At 40.2% G+C, this 18675-nt stretch overlaps 1 protein-coding gene across 1 annotated transcript in view; it reads right to left on the reverse strand.

Moving 5' to 3' along the window:
- Positions 1–18675, reverse strand: part of CPA6 (carboxypeptidase A6) — a 339673-nt gene that overhangs the window by 30010 nt on the left and 290988 nt on the right. The window contains exons 7-8 of the mRNA XM_037803055.1: positions 2580–2690; positions 1986–2076 (exon numbers count right to left, since the gene is read on the reverse strand). Coding sequence (XP_037658983.1) covers positions 1986–2076; positions 2580–2690 — 202 coding nt within the window. The remainder of the gene's footprint in view (positions 1–1985; positions 2077–2579; positions 2691–18675) is intronic.

Genomic DNA, 18675 nt, shown 5'->3' on the forward strand with positions numbered 1-18675 from the left:
CACTGGCACCCACTAATCTATTTCTGTCTTATGGATTTGCCTATTCTGGACATTTCATATAAATGGAATCATACAATTTTAAGTCTTTTGTGTCTGGCTTATTTTTTTCAAGGTTTGTCCATGTTGTGTCAAGTACTGGTACTTCATTTCTTTTTATGGCCAAATAATATCTCACTGTGTGGATATACCACATTTTCTTGAGCTTACAGGAAAAATCAGAATGATTCAAAAAATGGGAAGAATCAAAAGAATTCTAGTTGGGACTGCAATTGAAGCTAAGAAATCAAAGGAGGATTATGAATGTAGGAAATGAATAAGCTGGGTAAGGGAAGAAAAACAAAGGGAAGCAAGACACTGCCTGGTAACTGGATAGGGAGTAGATGTAAAGAAGAGTCTAACTTTACACGGGCAGTTGACTTGCCTGATAGTTTTACTTAGCTCAGTTACTCATCGAGGTGATTGTGGGCAAACATGACACACATACGGATGCAGGTACCCGCTAACTAGTGAAACAGGATACACGGTTATGAACATGCAAAATGGTCTCACTAAAAAGAGGGGAAAATAGGGAGTTGTTTTTTTTTTTAATGGATGGATCTGGGGAGTGAATATGAGCCCGTTTGTCATCTCAGTCTAGTCTGAAGAAAGACATTTCTAAATCTAAGTAGCCACCACTAATGCCACTTGATAGTAATTATGCAACAATTTTTCTTCCACTCTAAGATTCAAATGCTTTTAAGTTTATGTTATTGCTCATCATCACAATTCCTCCAAATTGAAATGAGTCTCAGAGGTGAATAGACTGTTCTGGAAGGTGAGGAGAAGGAAAGGGTTACTCATCTTCAGACCCTTGTTTGGAGCTAGGAGTGAATGAGGCATCTAATATATGCAAATACCCTTAATCCACATAAGAATCTCATAAGGTGGCTATTATCATAATTTCATATTTTAAAAAAATACCCAAGATCATTGAAGTAGAGATGTGACCACGTCTGTCAGATGCTAGAGCCATATTCTTTCTGCTATGCCAGGGATGGCTAACTGGGTTCAATGTATTTGCCAATTCCATTCGGTCGGGGATGAGCACCTTGAGGATGGATGTAGGGAAGGGGTCAAGTCTGTGAGCAGTTATTCTCTCTGACGCTGGTGGGATGGGAGGAGGGGACTCTAGTACAGAACCAAGGCATTGTGGAATGAGTGGATTTGTAAGAGCCTCATTTCCAAGGGCATAAAGTAAGGCTTTCCATTATTTAAGGGTCTAGCTTTTGAGGGAGAAAAGGGCAGTTCCTTACAGTTGCATTTTGACAATGCTTTTCCCTTTCCTCTGGCTGCAAGTAGGATCCTAGCCATGGATGATGTTTCACTTTTTTTTTTTTTTCTGTTACCTGCAGGCTTTTTTTTTTTTTTTTTTTTAATCCTGCACAAGGTTTTCCTTCCCTAAAATGACATCCTCCCCTATCTCTAAAGGTGAGTATCAATGAAACATGGAATGCAGCAGAAATATATTGGCCTCGTGTGGGGCCAATGGATGCATGGCTGACACTCGTGTAGATTATGGGTAAGGACATGACAGCTTTGATCCCTGCTGACATATGAAGGCAGGATAAGTCATGCTCTTTGTAAAAAGGCTGAAAGCATTTAGCCAGATTTATACCACAAGCCCCTGCTCCTGTTTTAGCTTTGCAAATGACAGCTATTCCTCGGTTTACTGCTTTTACAGCTGTGTTTAAATTTTCAATTTCCAGGGTTGGGTTGGCAGATTTAAATCCTTGATTTTTATGAATTTTTTTAAAAGAAATTTTCATTTGCTTTTTTTTTTTTTTTTGCAAGTTATAGCTGTAATGTACATCTGTGTGTGTTTCCATACCAGTTTTTCACACACACAGAAATATCAGTCTCACATCTGAGTCCTAAGCGCTCACGGTTCTGCAGAGTGAAACCAGTAGAAACCTCATGGCCCAAATCCCAGTGAGTCCCAAACTTACCGCACCATTTCACTTTCCAGTTACGATTGGCGTCAACTCCACGGCAGCGAAAACTCACGTTCCTTGACCTTGTTTTCCTCCAAAATCGATCCTAGACATGATTAACAAAATGGGTACAGAGAAAGTACTTAAAAGGTTTTTCGCATGCATTCTAGTGGCTCAACTGGTTAACTAATCACACCACCGAAGAGAGAGTCCCTCTGTGAATACATAAGCTCAGGGAGTGGAAAGAGCACTTGGTTAGCATTGGAAACCCAGGTTCATGCTCCAATTTCTCTCACTAACTTGCTGTCTTTTCTCTCCTCTTGGCCTCATTTTTTTCACAGGTAAAATGAATAAGTTGGGCCAGACCACTGATTTTTTTATGTTTTATTTTGAAGGAGAAACCTTTGTTTAAATGAAAGCTCATGCAAAAGCCAAATGTGCAAAAGAACTCAAAATGTTGTTGCTCTGATTAGGGAAGGAGTGGAGGCCTCTCTCTCAGCTCTAAAATCATTAGACTGGCTGCCCACCAAGCTTCCTTCCCACTCTAGGATTCTATTTTCTATGATTTAGTCAGTTTCTCTTTTCAGTTGGATAGGCAAAGTGACTTACATTGGTCCAGCTAAAATGGTATCCATCAACGTTAAACACAGGCATGATATAGAAATACAGATGACTCAACATTTTTCTCATGGCTGGGTCACTCCTATATGTTAGAAGAGCCTAAAAGACAAAAGTGACATTTTGAAATACCATTCCTGTGGAATGGGCTTTTTTACAAGTTCTTTTTTGATGTATGATTGTTGGTGTGTAGTATGCCTTGGAGGAGCACATAAGAAATTTGTAGCAAGGTTGCCTGCTGGAAGAAGGACTAGGGGATGATGTGTGGGAAAGAGAATTACCTTTCATTTTATACTTATTTAGGCTGCTTGAGGTTCTACAATGTTAAAAACACTACTCAAGATAAAATACTTAAAAAGAATTTTAAAGTTATATATACACTGCCTTAGAAAATGTACTCTGTGAAATTTCACTCTTCTTTTACACCTAGTCAAGCAGTATTCATGAACCCATCACAGCCAGCATTCTGTATTTACACAGCAAGAATTCTATTCATAGATGGCAATTCAGTAATACAACTTCTTATTAGAAACTATCACTATTTTAGAAATAATATAGAAAATATAGGGGTATGGGCACATTCAAGAACATACAAAAAGAGCTACAATTTTATTGAACATAATTTAAATATTTATGGAATAATGCAAGTTTATGGACATCGATACAATTTTTTCTTGTTCTGCTTTAAAGCTCACTAATAATTTCTTCACCAAATAGCTTCAATCACACTTTCATATCTGCTTGAATTTCGATTAACTGTCTAATGCCTCAAGCTAAAGGGAAATCCCTGATACGTGGTCAGTTATACAAATCCTAGAATTTTGTTTTCTTCTAACAAACAGAGATTCCCCCAGTGCTTGGAAGAAATCCCCTGCTGTGGATAGCAGAGTGCAAAGCTATGGGGTTAGGTATATTTCTCCCCTGAAAATTAGCAAGGTATGGCTTCCATGCCAATCAAGAGAGGGAGAGAAAAAAGATGGAAGGAGAAAGAAGCTGGGGGGAACAAAGCAGAAAAGGAGGTAGAAAAGTCTTGGCAAATTTTCTCCCTCCCCTCCTAGCATTGGGATCCATACTTCACTCCTCTTACTCCAAAGTGGGGAAGTCTCAGTTTATCCAAGCACAGATTATGTTAATACCCAGCTGGCAGACAGTGCTAGAGACCTCAAGGAGAATGCCCCAATCTTACCTGCCTTCTCCTCCACTGCAGTTGACCTTCATACCTTCGTATTTAAAAGAATATTAACTTTCTTTAAAAATTTTTTATTTTAAGCAATTAGGAAAAAAAGAGATTAATATTATCCATGTGCCCAACAACTGCATCTTGCCATATCTATTTCAGATTTTTTAAAAAAATTGAGACATAGGAGAAACTAAAGCCTCCTATTTTTATCATTCCTTGATCCCATTTTCTTTCCCTCCAGCAAGTGAATCACTATCCTAAATACGACATCATTCCCATGATTTTATATTTTGCTACATATATATGGATTCATGAAAAATATGTAATATCTTTTGTACCTTTTGAAATTTTATGTAAATGGATCATAATGTGTCAGTCTGCCGTCTGCTTCTTTCCCAGTATTTTTGACATTAAATTGATTTATCATTTTAACTGCTAAACAGTATTTCATTACAGATAAACATACGTTGTATTGATCTCTTTATTGTTGAAGGACGGTTAGGTTGCTTTAAATATTTCACTTTGTTGTGATGAACATTCTTGAGCATTTCTCCTCCACAACTTACCAACCACTGACATTGTTAGGTGTCTTAGTTTTTTTAATCTAATGGGTATGAAATGGTGCTTTGTTTGACTCCACATTTGCCCTGATTACAAATAATATTGAGCAGCTTTTCATATGCTAATGGGCCATTCTGTAAATTGCCTACTCATAGTTTTGCCCAGCTTCTCTATCAGACTGTCACTTTTTAAATTTTCTTATATTGTGGTTATTAATCCTTTATTAGTCATATAGATTACAAACATTTTCATGCCTACTGCCTATTTTTTCCTTTTTTTATCATGTCCTTTGTTATACATACATTTTTAGTTTTAACATCTTTATAAGTTTTAAGAACCCATTTCTGCCCCCCAAAGCATAAAGATGTTATCCTGCATTTGCTTCAGAAAGTTATATTACAGTTTGATTTTCAAATGTAGGCCTTAAATCTCCTACAAATGATTTTTTTTTAAATGATGTGAGGCTGGAATTTAATATTTTTCCATTTTTGAAGACCAGTTGCCCCACTGCACTCATCTGAAGAGTTCATCTTTTCCTCAGTAATTTTACATGCAACGTCTGTCATATCAAGTTCACATTTCTGGGTGGGATTGTCCTAATGCATTTTGCTCTATATCCATTCACCAAAACAACATTATGGTTTATAAATAATGTGATGTCTAGTAGGATGTTTCCCCCACATTATTTCACTTCAAAATTGTCTGGTCTAGATTTGAATCTTCTCACTTTACATTCATGAACAATATATAATATTGTTAATTTTGAACTCAAGGTTGATCAGATTAAAGAAGTTCAGTTTTATATGTAGCTTGATATCTTTTTTTTTTGTAATTATCATTAATGGATGTTGAATTGTTGCAAATTATTTTCCTTCCTATATTGAGATAATCACATGCTTATCATAAATTTCAATACATTTCTATTGTTAAATCACCCTTGTATTCCTAGAATAAACCCATTTATGTATAATATGCCTTCTTGATATATTGACTGAATTCAGTTTGCTAATATTTTTATTCACATTCATATGTAAGATGGTCCTATAATTTCCTTTCTTATTTTGTTCTTGTCTAGTTTTGGTATAAAGGTTTTACTACCTGTGCTGGTTTGGATCTGTTACATACCCCAGAAAAGACTATATTCCTTTAATCCAGTGTTGTGGGTGCAGACCTATTATGGGGTGGGAGCTTTTGATTAGGCTGTTTCCATGGATATGTAACCCTGTTCATTCAAGGAGGATCTTAATCCTTTAAGAGAGCTCAAGGAGAGAGAGAGCCCAGAGTAGCTAAGATATGTAATCCAGAGTTTGTCCACAGGAGAAGCTAAAACAGAAGCCTAGAGACATTTTGGAGAAAGCCATGGAAACCAGAAGCTAACCCTGGGAGAGGCCCAGCACACTCTGGCCATGTGCCTTCCCATGTGCCAGAGGAAACCCGGAGGCCATCGGCCTTTCTTCAGAGAAGGTATCGTCCTGTTGATGCCTTAATTGGGACATTTTCATGGCCTTAGAACTGTAAATTTGTGAATAAACCCCCATTGTAAAAGCCAAGCCATTTCTGGTATACTGCATTTTGGCAGCTTTAGCAAACCAGAACACTACCTTATTATGATTTGAGTATTTGAATTATTAGTTCCCTGAATGGTAGAATTCAGCTCTAAAACTATCTAGACATAGAACAGAAATTTAGGAAATATCTTTGTTTTCAATTTCATTGATTTCTGCCCTTTATCATTCCTTTCTTTGTGTTGACTCTGTTGTTCCTTTTATAATTTCTTGACTTGAAAGTTTAGCTCATTAATTTTCAGATTTTATTTTTTAATATATTTATTTTAAACTGTAAAATTCCTCTTTAGTACTACTTTAGCTTCATTTCTTTACATTTTATATATAGTTTTGCTACTTTTCAGCTCTAAGTGTTGAAAAATTTCCATTATTTCCTTAAACCATGAGTTATTTATGAATGTTTTTATATTTCTAATTATGTGACTTTTCTTTTGAGAGTTATATTTTTATAAATGATTTCTAACAAGTGCTTTATAGTTAGAGAATACAGTCTAATATAGATTCCATGGTATTTATCAAACCTTTCTTTGTGGTCTAATATTTAGTAAATTTTTACAAATGTTTCAAGTGTGCTTGAAAACAATATGTATTGTCTAATTATTGGGTATGATTCTCTGTGTTCATTAGGTTAAGGTTATTCATTGTTTTGTTTATAACATGTATATTCTTACTAAAAATGTGTCTTTCTGCTGAGAATTGTGTTAGAAATCACAGTGTCACATAATTCTGTCAATTGGGTTACATATATTTTGAGGTCATTAACCTCATTTTTAAAAATCTTCATTTCTAAATAATACATTTATTAAGGAAGCTATTCCCTAGTATTCTATTTTAAAATGAATTTAATTTCCAAAACTTGTCAGATCATTTTCTTCCTCTGAAAAATAAGCAGAATGTCATTGTTTTGCATATGCTATATTTGTGATTTTTATAACTCTCTAAGAATTGTAGCCATTTTCCATCTGGTCGGACAAAGCAAGAGTGATTATGATGTGATGACTGTTAAATACTGAACAGGATGATTGGGAGAATTCCTTTCCTGAATGCTTTAAATAATAGCACACAGATTATTTCTCTTTTGTGGTTTAGGTGGGGTTTCTAGAAAAAAGATGACTGATTTTCCATTTCCTGTTATTCTAATATGTGATAACCAGAGAGAACAGGGGGGTGTGCTTTTCTTCTAATGGGTAGGATTCCTTTTATAGCAATCAATATACAATACCCATGGACATAGAAGAGGAGATGCCTGCTAATCAAATTGCATCTGGGCTTAATGAGTTTAATTTCTTGACTATTACTGCTTCTGTGGAGGACCTAAATGGCCAAATCTGAGCCAGTTGCAAAAACAATGCACCACACGCCTCAGTGTGGCGAACCCTGGGTACTGCGCTCACCCTGTTACATCAATTTATTTTAAAAATACTTTACCAAAATTTAAATTTCATTTTCATTAAAAATTTTTATTTAAATTAAAAAATATTAAAATTGTGAGCATTATCTTTTGAAAGGCAAAAGATGTATTTGTTATTTGATTATGGAATTTCTAAAGTTAATTAAGAGAGACAAAAGATGAATCTATTTGGTATTCACAGCCTGCCAAGACACATACATGTACCAGAATTCACCAAATAAACTTTTGTTAAAACTGAAGAAAAATTTTGCAATTACTATAAGTCTCTGTGTGATACAATAAAATTAAGAAGAGTTTCGCTTTTCACCATTTTTGGATTTTTTTGGTCAGACATGGCTTTCTTAGAGCTCCTTAACAATGTGGAATGTTGAGGGCATTTGTTACTGGCCTTTAAAAAGGTAACTTCTTAATTTTCCTTTGTCTTTATTTTTCTTCTTAGAAACACTGAAAAAAACCTAAAAATAATAATCATACATTCAATGAAGAACACAGTGGGAGAACTAAGCATATTATAGCAGAGGCCAAAGGAAGAATATCATCACCTAGGTGGAAAGAAATAATATTATTTGGGAAGAAAAAAGTTGCAGCACCAAAGTGTGTGCATCTCAACACAAATGGGGGTACTTAAGAATCAATACCAGAGAATTAGAGCAGGGGACAGTACCAGGTTATTAATCTATAATAAACATATTTGACATTGCACTATGAAATGCTTCTCATATGCAAAATGGTAACTAAATAATAGTTTGAAAGCAATGTGAGCAAAGGCTATCTGAATGAAAGGGCAGAGAACTGGAAAATCATTACGTTAATCTTGTAAATTCTGGTTATTTTATACTCAGAACTGGTTAGAGGTTGATAAATCTAACAGGGCAGTTAAGATTAAAACATGGTATCTATTAATACATTATCAAATATGAGATATAAATATTTGAAATCTTTTGTCATCAGGAAGAATAGAATATGTAGGAGATGCAAGTCAACCTTACCTTTTCTCAAGTAATACCATTCCACGTTTCTAGAATGTTTACACTGAGCTAGCCTAATAACAACAGTTGGTTGTATTTACTCACAATTAGGAGCCAGAAACAACTTTATGGCATTGCTATAATCTACTATGTAAGGATCTTTTACCTACCAAAAAGAAAGTATAGGTATTCCTTGCTTAACAACTCAGTTACACATGAATTTCACTCATCATGGTCTAAATAACATCAGACCCCCACAACACGGCAATCTCTTCAGCCCACACCCAGATGAGTGATGAATTATGTCACTGCTTTCAAAGAATTGTGGTGGCAGGTTGGTCCTGGTGCATCAGTTAACTCGGTTTACACAAAAAAGCAAAGTGGGTGTTTGTGTTGTCTCTTTTTCTCCCAGTAATAAACCCACATGCCCTTTTACAAAATGGATAATGGCCAGAGGGATTTGACCAACAAAGACGAACATGAAGCAAAGAAACAAAAAGTGACCATTCTGGAGCTGAAATTGGAATCAATGTAAAAAGAGTTACAAAAGAATTAGCTGACACTGACACCGCCACCGTTCAACCCAAAATATGTATCCAGAAGCGAATTTATCAACATAAATGAAAACAATGAAGATGACCCCTAAGAAGCGACACTGGCAAAAAACTTCACATTAAAAGAACTCCCAGAGAGATTTTATGACATTGAAAGTGTAGAGGGAAAAATATTGGAAACTGATAAAAACTAAGAAAAGAATATGACAATTTGTCATGGCATAGAAAAGATGCTCATCTCCTATTGTAAGTTATATGAGGAGGAGCAGACAAGCACTGTTCAAACTGTCTTTGATGAGGTGTTTTTTTTTTTTTTTTAAACAAAGAAATAAGACACATGAATTTTCAATATTTCTAATGTTTTAAATTATAGTACAATAAATAGTAGATTTACTATTTTTCCATTTCCCTACATATTTATAATGGAGAGCAAGACGGTGTTTAGTTTTTGACGAAATTTATAAAGGCCATAGAACAAACATGATTTCTCCACTGATTATGAAGATTGCTTTGTATGGTTTCAGCTTGCATGGTCACTTTTATGTTCCCCACTGCTGTGCAAACCAAGAACTTGCTCAATTATTGGATAGTGGAGTGCAACAGATGCAGTGGATTTCAATCCAATTAAATTGAACAAACATTTATATAGACCTGCTATGCAATAGACATTATAACTTGAAGAAAGGGAAAAAAGATAGGTTGAAGGATGCAGATGATTAGACGGAAGATTGGGGAGGGTGAGAAGAATGGGAGAATATAGGGAATTAAAGGTACTAAATGGCTGGCAGACAACAAACCCAAATATTGTAATTACTTGGAATAGCAGTGAAAAAAGTCAGAAACTTTAAAAATTGCAGATCATTTTCATACAATGAGCTGTTTTCTATTATGTAATTAAGAAAAAGATTTACTTGCTCAATCAACTTACCCCATCAGATATTTGAGCTGGGCTTAACAACATCCTCAATTACTTATTTATTCCCTAGCTTTTAGCAAAGTTTATACATACAATTTAAATTCTTTTCTTAAAAAAGGTTTATTTTCTTTCTAGTGATACATTTTTTAACCAACACCTTGATTGAATCTCACATCAACATCTGAGGGCCTGTGTTATAATTCCATCTTCAGAAGCTGCAAGAGATGAGGAAACTGAAAAAGATGGTTATCCAAAAAGAGTACTCTCTGGAAAGGTTTTAGATCCTGGGAGAAAGAAGCTTCCCATTCAGGAAGCCTTCCCAACTGGGGGTTGTCTGCCACAACCGGGGCTCCCACCCCCCATCCACCAGTAAGATTCCAAATATGACTGTACTCTGCCCTGAACCAACTGGTTCCTAGAAAATCGCTTCCCTTCTCAGAGTCTACTACTCCTATTTGTGGCTATTTGAATCATCGAGATACTATGTGTGAATCACATGCAAGATTTTGGCACCAGACTAGCCTTCAGGCTGCTGAGGGTGGGAGCTTGTAAAGGAGGTGGTTTTCTAGCATAAGCATGATGGGCCGGGAAGAATGATGTTTCACCTTCTGCAAAATCCCCTGGCTCACCTGGGGGAACTTTTCTTTCTCTTTTTTTCCTTCCTTCTTTTTTTCCCCCTCCCTCTATACCTCCCTCCCTTTCTCCCCTCCCTCCCCCCACCCCATGTCTCTCTCCCCTCTGCCTTTCTGTGACCGAGTCAAATTAGATCTATCTGTATATTTTTCTTCACAGTCTGGAAGATCTTTCCATTTCAGACTATTTCAATCCCAGTTTGCCACTAAGATCATCTTCTCACAAACCCTTGCTTTTTCTTTGGCCTGCCACTGAATTAAAAAGAATTCAGCCACTGAGTCTAAAATACCTGTAGGAATGTATGACTCAAGCATAACTGAACTTAGTTTGATAGTGAAATGTATTCAGTTTTGGCTGGGTTAACTTTATTTTAAAAATATAATCATTTTTGGTCCTGGTTAATGTGGAAAATTTGAAAAACTCAAAAACAAAGAAGAAAATAAAAATCACTCATAAACTTATCCTCTCTTAGTATTTAGTGTGTGAAATATATATAATATATATATTTACAAAATATGGATTTTACAAAATTGAAATTATAATGTCCATGCTTTTTTTTTTTTTTAAAACATAGCATGTCACGAACAGTTTCCCACATCATTAAATACTCCTCTAAAACATTTTCATGTAGTCAGGGCTATGAATCATTTCCTTAATGCCTTCCTCCTTGGCTTTTATGCTTGGAAATGTCATCCTCACTTGAAATGCAAATAAATATTTTCCCGAGTTACTCTCTAAATAGTCTACCAAGGTTGCCCAGCAATATCAGCAATGGAATTACTTGAGCCCAAAGTTAAGTAGTTCGTACCAGCCATGGCTTAAGATACTCAATCTGGGAGACAGGCAATTTCAAATTCTCGAAAGTGAATTCAGCCAGAATTGCCTAATTTAATTGGAGGTGGCTCTGAACAACGAAGCAGATGCTATTCCGTCTTACTGGCAACAAAGAATCAATTTGGCCTTTCCACAATTAAAAAAATAAAAAGATGTAAAAATGGCTTTGAAAATCACCTGGCTCCCCAATATATCAATGTTACTCCTGCTGGCTTTTATGGCCCTAAACTTGTGCCAGAACCTTTTCCTGTCTTTTCTCATCAGACTATGTAACACAGATAAGAAAAGTACTTAGAAACCACTTAATGATGGTAAAATTAGTAGGATTTATTCCTGGCTGTCTCCTGCCCAAACAGGCCTGTCAATTAGGTATTCATTCAATTTGGCTGCTTACTGGATCTTCTTCACCACTCAACAGGGAGCATTTCAGTCCTTTGGTCTACGGGAATCAAGTTCCATGAGCGCCAAGATTTTGATGGTCTGATGGTGTGTCCCCACCTGCCAAACCACTACCCCTGCCCAGTATCCATGTTGCCTGGCACATGGTAAGCACTGAGTAATTACCTGTTGAACACATTAATCATTTCATCTGGTTTGTGCAGGGCTGTTTTGGCTGCGTCTCTTCAAGCTGATAATATTGCCAACACTTCAACTGATGCTTTTCCAACTTCAATGTCACCATCACTTGCTAGGGCATCTTGTTATCTCTGACCCAGTCCCCATATCAAGCCAATCATCAATTCTAAAGATTTCCTTTATTGATGCCTTCTTCTTTGTCTCATCTCCCCAGTAGAATTGTAAATGAATTGAGGAAAGGGTTAATGTCTTGTACATTGCAATACCATACTAGCACTATTAAAGAAATTAGCATGCTGCCTTCCCATAAAACAAGCTCAATTAGCATTTGGTAGAATGAACAAATGATTTTTTTTTTTTTAATCTCTCTTACAGGTTTTCTTTACTTTTCATTCCTATGTCCTCTACTCCCATTCATGCATAGATCCCTCCTCTAAACTTCTGGGGAATAATCCTCACTCTGGACTCTTCCTCCCTCCCTTCATCCATCTATCACTGCCTTTTATCTTAAAACGCTTTGATGATGACACACGCTTTTCACAACATATCATTTTACTTTATTGGGCTAAACTTTGCTTGGCTTCCAAGGCTTACTATAATTTTTCAGTCACTTTCATATTACTGTCTACTCATGCAGACTCGAAGATGTTGTCTCACTAACCTACAAGCACATAAACCATGTTCACTCTTTTATCTCCCTGTTCAAACTCCTATTCCTAATTCCACGTCTAATTTGAGAATCATCTCATCCACAAAGCTTCCCCAAACTTTTTCTTCCAAAGTGTTTGTTGATTTTTTCTGATTCTTAAATTCCTACAGATACTATAGCCAATATAATATAACCTCCAAAGACATAGTTTTATGTTGCTTTTTGGTTTTTTTTGCACATAAATATTTCTCCTCAAATAGAATGTAGACTCCTTGAGTGCAGAGACCATAATTTATACTTCTGCTGACCCCATAATTCTAGCAGAGTGCTGGAAATGTAGTGACCAACAAGAATTTGTTGGACTCATTAATGTAGATATCCTCTAGGGGAATCATATTTAACTCTATTTTTTAAAAATAGCTTTATTGGGATATAATTCACATACCAAAAATTCACCCCTTCAAAGTGTACAAGTCAGTGGTTTTTAGTATATTCAGAGTTACGCAGCCATCACCACCATTTAATTTTAGAATATTTTTCAACACCCCCAAAAGAAACCCCATGCTCTTTAGCTTTTGCCCCTCATAACTCCATCGCCCTAGGCCCTGGAAACCATTAATCAAGTGTTAGGGATTGAATCATGTTCCCCAAAGAAGGTATGTTCAAGTCCCAACCCCTGGTCCTGTGGGTGTGAACCTATTTGTAAATAGGACTTTTGAAAATGTTATCAGTTGAGGTGGGCCAAAACTGGTGAAGTCCTTCTAAGCAAAGGATATTGGGTTCAGACAGAGAAGCCACAGAAAGCAGCCAGAAGCTAAAAGTCGATGGAATTCAGAAAGCAATTGAGAAGACACCAACATGTGCATTGCCATGTGATGGAAAAGCCAAGGAACCCCAAAGATGTCTAGCCACCTAGAAGATACTGACCTGGGGGAAAGCAAGTCTTCTATATTTTAAAAAATCTTGCTGATATTTTTATAGGAATTGCATTAAAACTGTATATCAATTTTTGGAGAATTGACATCTTCACTATGTTGAGGTGTCAATCCGTGAACATATGCCTCTCCATTAACTTAGATCTTTGGATTCTTTCATCAGCATTGTACAGTTTTCAGTATAACTGTGCAGTTTTCAGTATACAAGTCCTATACATATTGCAGTTTTCAGTATATAAGTGCTGTACATATTCTGTAACACCTAAATATTTTATTTTGGGGGGCTTGATTATAAATATTCTATTTTTAAATTTCAGTTGTCCACATGTTTATTGGTAGTATATAGAATTGATTTATATATATTTATTTTGTATCTTGTGATCTTTCTGAACTCATTTTTACTAGCTTTTCTCTCTTCTTTTTTTAGATTCCTTGGGATTGTCTACTTAGATAATCATTTCATTTGCAAATAGGAAAAATTTAATTTATTCCTTAATGTCATCTGCAAATAGGGATAATTTTATTTATTCCTTTCTTTTCTGCATACCTTTATTTCCTTTTCTTGCCTTATCATACTGGCTAGAACTTCAAGCACTATGTTGATTAAATGATAGTGGACATCTTGCCTTGTTTCTGATACTAGGGAGCAGCATTCAGTCTCTTAATTCATATAATATTAGCTGTAGGTTTATTGCAGATGATCTTTATCAAGTTGAGAAATGTGGAAAGCCGCCTCCCGAATCGGGCCTAGCATATGCGCTGCAGCCTGCTCTAGAGTTACCCCCGCCCATCGAGTGAGCCAAGATGGCGCCTGCATCCTGTTTCCGCATAGTGACGCATGTATCCGCCACCCGCTCCTACCAATCGAAATCCTGTATACGCGATACTAGCCTAGAAGCTTATTGGTTGTTAATTGTGTATAAAAGGTCTTACCCGGACGGGGTAGGGTGAGACAGCCCACAAGGAGCCGTGCCTGACGGCCACATCGAGGCTGCTCTCCCACGAGGCGCCGTGCCCCGTGTGGGAACCAGTAACACAGAATGTTCATCTAGCTGTAGTAAAGGGCTTGCTTTCACAACTGCCGTGTGGTTCGAGTCGTGATTCATGACCAGGTTAGTTCGCGCAGTCTGCATCTCTCTCTCTCCTTCCCTGTTTCCCCTCGCCGGCCGGGAACCGGGGACCGAGCGGGGCAGCGCCGGACAAGTGGTGGCCCGTACGGGGAAGCTCCTCCTCCTGCCTCGCTCTCGACGGTCCCTCTGTGAGGAGAGCAGCGCTGCGCGTCGAGCTTACGGCGGACTTCCCGCGCCTGATCAACGCGAGAAGGTGAGTGCGTCTTATTACATGATAGTTAGGGCCCGTGGGTTTTCAGGTGACCCCGGGGGACTCGGAAGAGCTCTCCGAGTGACTGAAGTATAGTGCCGACTGCAATCATGGGGCAGTCCGGAAGTTCACCTCTCTTAGCTCCCTTAAAGAACCTTTTGAAACAACGGGGTATCTCGGTCAGGAAAAGCTCCCTTCAGCGTTTTCTTGATGATGTTGATACTTTTGCCCCTTGGTTTGCCTGCACCGGCAGCCTTAGCCTACCCTCTTGGATGAAGCTCGGTCGCGACATAGACCGAGCGCGCCAGACGGGCGTGTGTATGGACCCGATTCTAGTACCCATATGGGAGACCGTCCGTGCGGTCCTTGAACTAGAATCGGCTACCGGCCTAAGCCCGTCCTCTGTCTTGCAAGAAGCACGGTGCGCGCTCCAAGAAACCCAGTCAGTTTCGTCAGCGGACGGCTCCTGTAAGGGCAAACCGCCGGAGTCCAGTGACTCTGACTCAGAGTCAGATAGCGATACTGACGAGAAGGTGGAAGCATCCCCGCTAATTGAGTGGGAGGAGCCTCCCGCCACACCCGTGCGGCCTTCCGCCCCGCCAATGTCTACCGCTGCACCCCCAGGGACACCCCAGCTCCCAACTGACGCCTTGGGCGGTCCCACCAAAGGACCTTGCCGAGAGCTCCCTCTAGTGGCCATGCCCAGTAAATGTAATTATCCTTTGCTGCCAGACCCGGAAACCCCGATGGGTCGGTCAGGGGAGGGGCAACCTTTGCCGTACCCCCCGCCCGAGTATACAGGCCCTCAGGACCCTTTGCCATTAGGTAGTGGTGGGAGACATTTCTGGAGATGGAACCCTTTCACAACATTTAGACCTTTTGGCATGCTGGGTGGCTACCAGCCACTTGAGCCGCAGCCAGTCTCAGAAATGTACCCGGTTATTATCAATCCCCAAGGTGGCAATCGGCACGAATCATATGATTACAAACTATTGAGGGAATTGAGGCAGGCCGTCCATCAGTATGGCCCCAATGCCCCTTATACCTTGAACATGATCGAGAACCTCTCTGCTCTAAATCATACACCCGCAGATATTTTTCAGCTAGCCCGTGCTTGCTTGCCGTCAGGCCGATTCATAGATTGGAAAGCATGGTTTGAGGAGTTAGCTGAAGAGCAGGCCGCAAGGAATGCGGCGGGGAGACGTGGCGGGTGGAATGCTGACATGCTGTTGGGGAGAGGCGCCCATGCCCAGAACCAAACGGGTTTCCCACAAGAGGTCTATGCCCAGATCTTCCGCTGTTTTGTGGGTGCCTGGAAAAAGCTAACAGGTGAGGGAGAGGCTCAGGCCTCACTCAGCAATATACACCAAGGCCCCACAGAACCATTTGCGGATTTTGTAGCCAGGATGCAAACCGCAGCTGAGAGAATCTTCTCAGATCCAGGAGTAGCAGAGACTGTGGTTAAGCAAATGATTTTTGAGCAGTGCAACAAGGAGTGCAAAGTTATCCTGGCACAAAACAGAGCAAAAAATTTGACAGAGTGGGTCAGGCTCTGTAGAGATGCTGGCAGCCCTTTAACTAATGCAGGTCTAGCTGCCATGCTAGCCAGCTCCCTACAGGTGGCTACAAAAAGCCCGAGAACCTTAGGGGCAAAGTCTAACGGGTGCTATGGCTGTGGCCAATCAGGGCACTTTAAGAGAGATTGTCCCAATAGACGTCAACCCCCTGCCACTCAACGGTTTGGCGAACCAGGTGCAGCAACCAGGCCGTGTGGCCGTTGCCACAAAGGCCCCCACCGCGCAGAAGACTGTAAATCGGTTTTCGATGCGCAGGGTAGACGCCTCTCTGGCCGCCCCGAGCAGATTCCAAAAAACGGGAAGAGGGGGTCCGCCCTTTCGACGGACCCCCTTGCATGCCATTCGACAACACAGGATCCGATCAAATTCGTGCGTCCCCCGGCTCAGCAGGACTGGACCTCTGTGCCACCTCCAGACTCGTACTAACCCCCTCCATGGGTGTCCAGTTAGTAGGGACCTCCTTCAAGGGGCCCTTACCGGCTGGTACTGTAGGGCTCATATTGGGAAGAGCATCCACGGCCCTGAAAGGATTAACAGTTATACCAGGACTTGTAGATTCAGATTTCACAGGCCGTGCCCAAGTTATGGTTCAATCTCAGCGGGGCACCTTAGTCATTGCAGAAGGTGATAAGCTGGCGCAGCTCCTGCTCTTACCCAGCTTACATGCAGTCTTTCCAAGCAGAATCAGACAGAGAGGGGAAAAAGGGTTCGGATCCAGTGGAGCGATTTTTGAGGGACTCCATATGTCCCTGGAGTCTCGACCTATGCTAACCATTAAGGTGCAAGGCAGATCTTTCTTGGGCCTGCTCGATACAGGGGCCGATCGGTCTATCATAAGACAACAAGAATGGCCCCCCACCTGGCCAACGAGCAGGGCGGAAGAGCCCATTAGAGGAATAGGCCAAATTTCAGCGCCCATGCTCAGTGCAGCTGCCCTTCATTGGGCCGATGAAGAAGGACACCAAGGCAGTTTCCAGCCTTATGTATTAGCCCTGCCTGTGTCTTTGTGGGGAAGAGACATTCTGACCCAAATGGACGTTACTTTAATTAGCGGCTACTCCCCAACCTCTAAGCGACTGCTAAAAGAAATGGGGTATACCCCCGGCAAGGGTTTAGGAGCTTCACTGCACGGACGTGCGGAGCCTATACAAGCTGCCCCCAAGTCTGACAGACGAGGCTTGGGTTTTTCATAGGGGCCACTGAGGAGAGATTCCCACCCACACCTATAAAACTAAAATGGAAAACCGAGGCTCCGGTGTGGGTGCCTCAGTGGCCCTTGCCACAGGAAAAACTTGCAGCGTTGCACGCCCTAGTATCAGAACAACTAGAAAAGGGCCATATCGCCCCTTCCACGTCACCGTGGAACACCCCTATATTCGTAATAAAAAAGAAATCTGGTAAATGGAGACTGCTACATGATCTAAGAGCTATTAACGATTGCATGGAGCCTTTAGGGCCCGTTCAGATGGGACTGCCCCTCCTCTCGGCATTACCGGAGCACTGGTCGATTTTCATCATAGATCTGAAAGATTGCTTCTTTTCTATTCCGCTCCACCCTGAAGACACCCCTAAGTTTGCCTTTACTGTGCCCTCTAGTAATCAAGAGGAGCCCTGTCAACGCTTTGAATGGACAGTCCTGCCCCAAGGCATGGCTAATAGTCCTACCATGTGCCAGCTGTATGTCGCTGCGAAGCTAGCTAGCACTCGGCAGCAGTTCCCTCAAGTGAAAATCATCCATTATATGGATGACATTCTCTTAGCCCATAGAGACACAGATCTTCTTAAAACAGTTTTGTCACATTTAGTCCTTAGTCTTAGAGAAGCTAACCTAGAGATTGCCCCTGAAAAAATCCAAATGACTGACATTACCACTTTCCTGGGGGCGAAAGTCGCACCCACTCATGTTTCCCCCCAAAAGGTGTCTCTCAGGCTAGACAATATACACACTCTCAATGATCTACAAAAACTCATGGGGGATATCAATTGGATCCGTCCATACCTAAAAATACCCAATGTCAAACTAACACCTTTGTTCGACCTGTTGAAGGGGGATTCTAATATAAACTCACCTCGAAGCTTCACTCCAGAGGCAAGGCGAGCACTATGCCAGGTGGAACAGGCGCTCAGTGGCACTGCATTGAAGAGAATAGACCCTGATGAGCCTTTTGAAGCCTGCGTGCTGCCGGCAGAATTACAGCCCACTGCGGTACTGTGGCAGCGGGGGCCGCTGCTCTGGGTCCACCCTGGAGTTTCCCCCAAAAAAGTCCTAGAGCACTATCCTACAGCGGTTGCAGACTTGGCCCTAGAATGCATTAAAAGGGCTGTGCAGCATTTCGGTCAGCAGCCCAAAAATCTCAGGGTGCCTTATTCTTCCCAGCAGCTTGAGATACTCACCGGATGCATAGATC

The sequence above is a fragment of the Choloepus didactylus genome, chromosome 14, assembly GCF_015220235.1.
Source record: "Choloepus didactylus isolate mChoDid1 chromosome 14, mChoDid1.pri, whole genome shotgun sequence".
Lineage (NCBI taxonomy): Eukaryota > Metazoa > Chordata > Mammalia > Pilosa > Megalonychidae > Choloepus > Choloepus didactylus.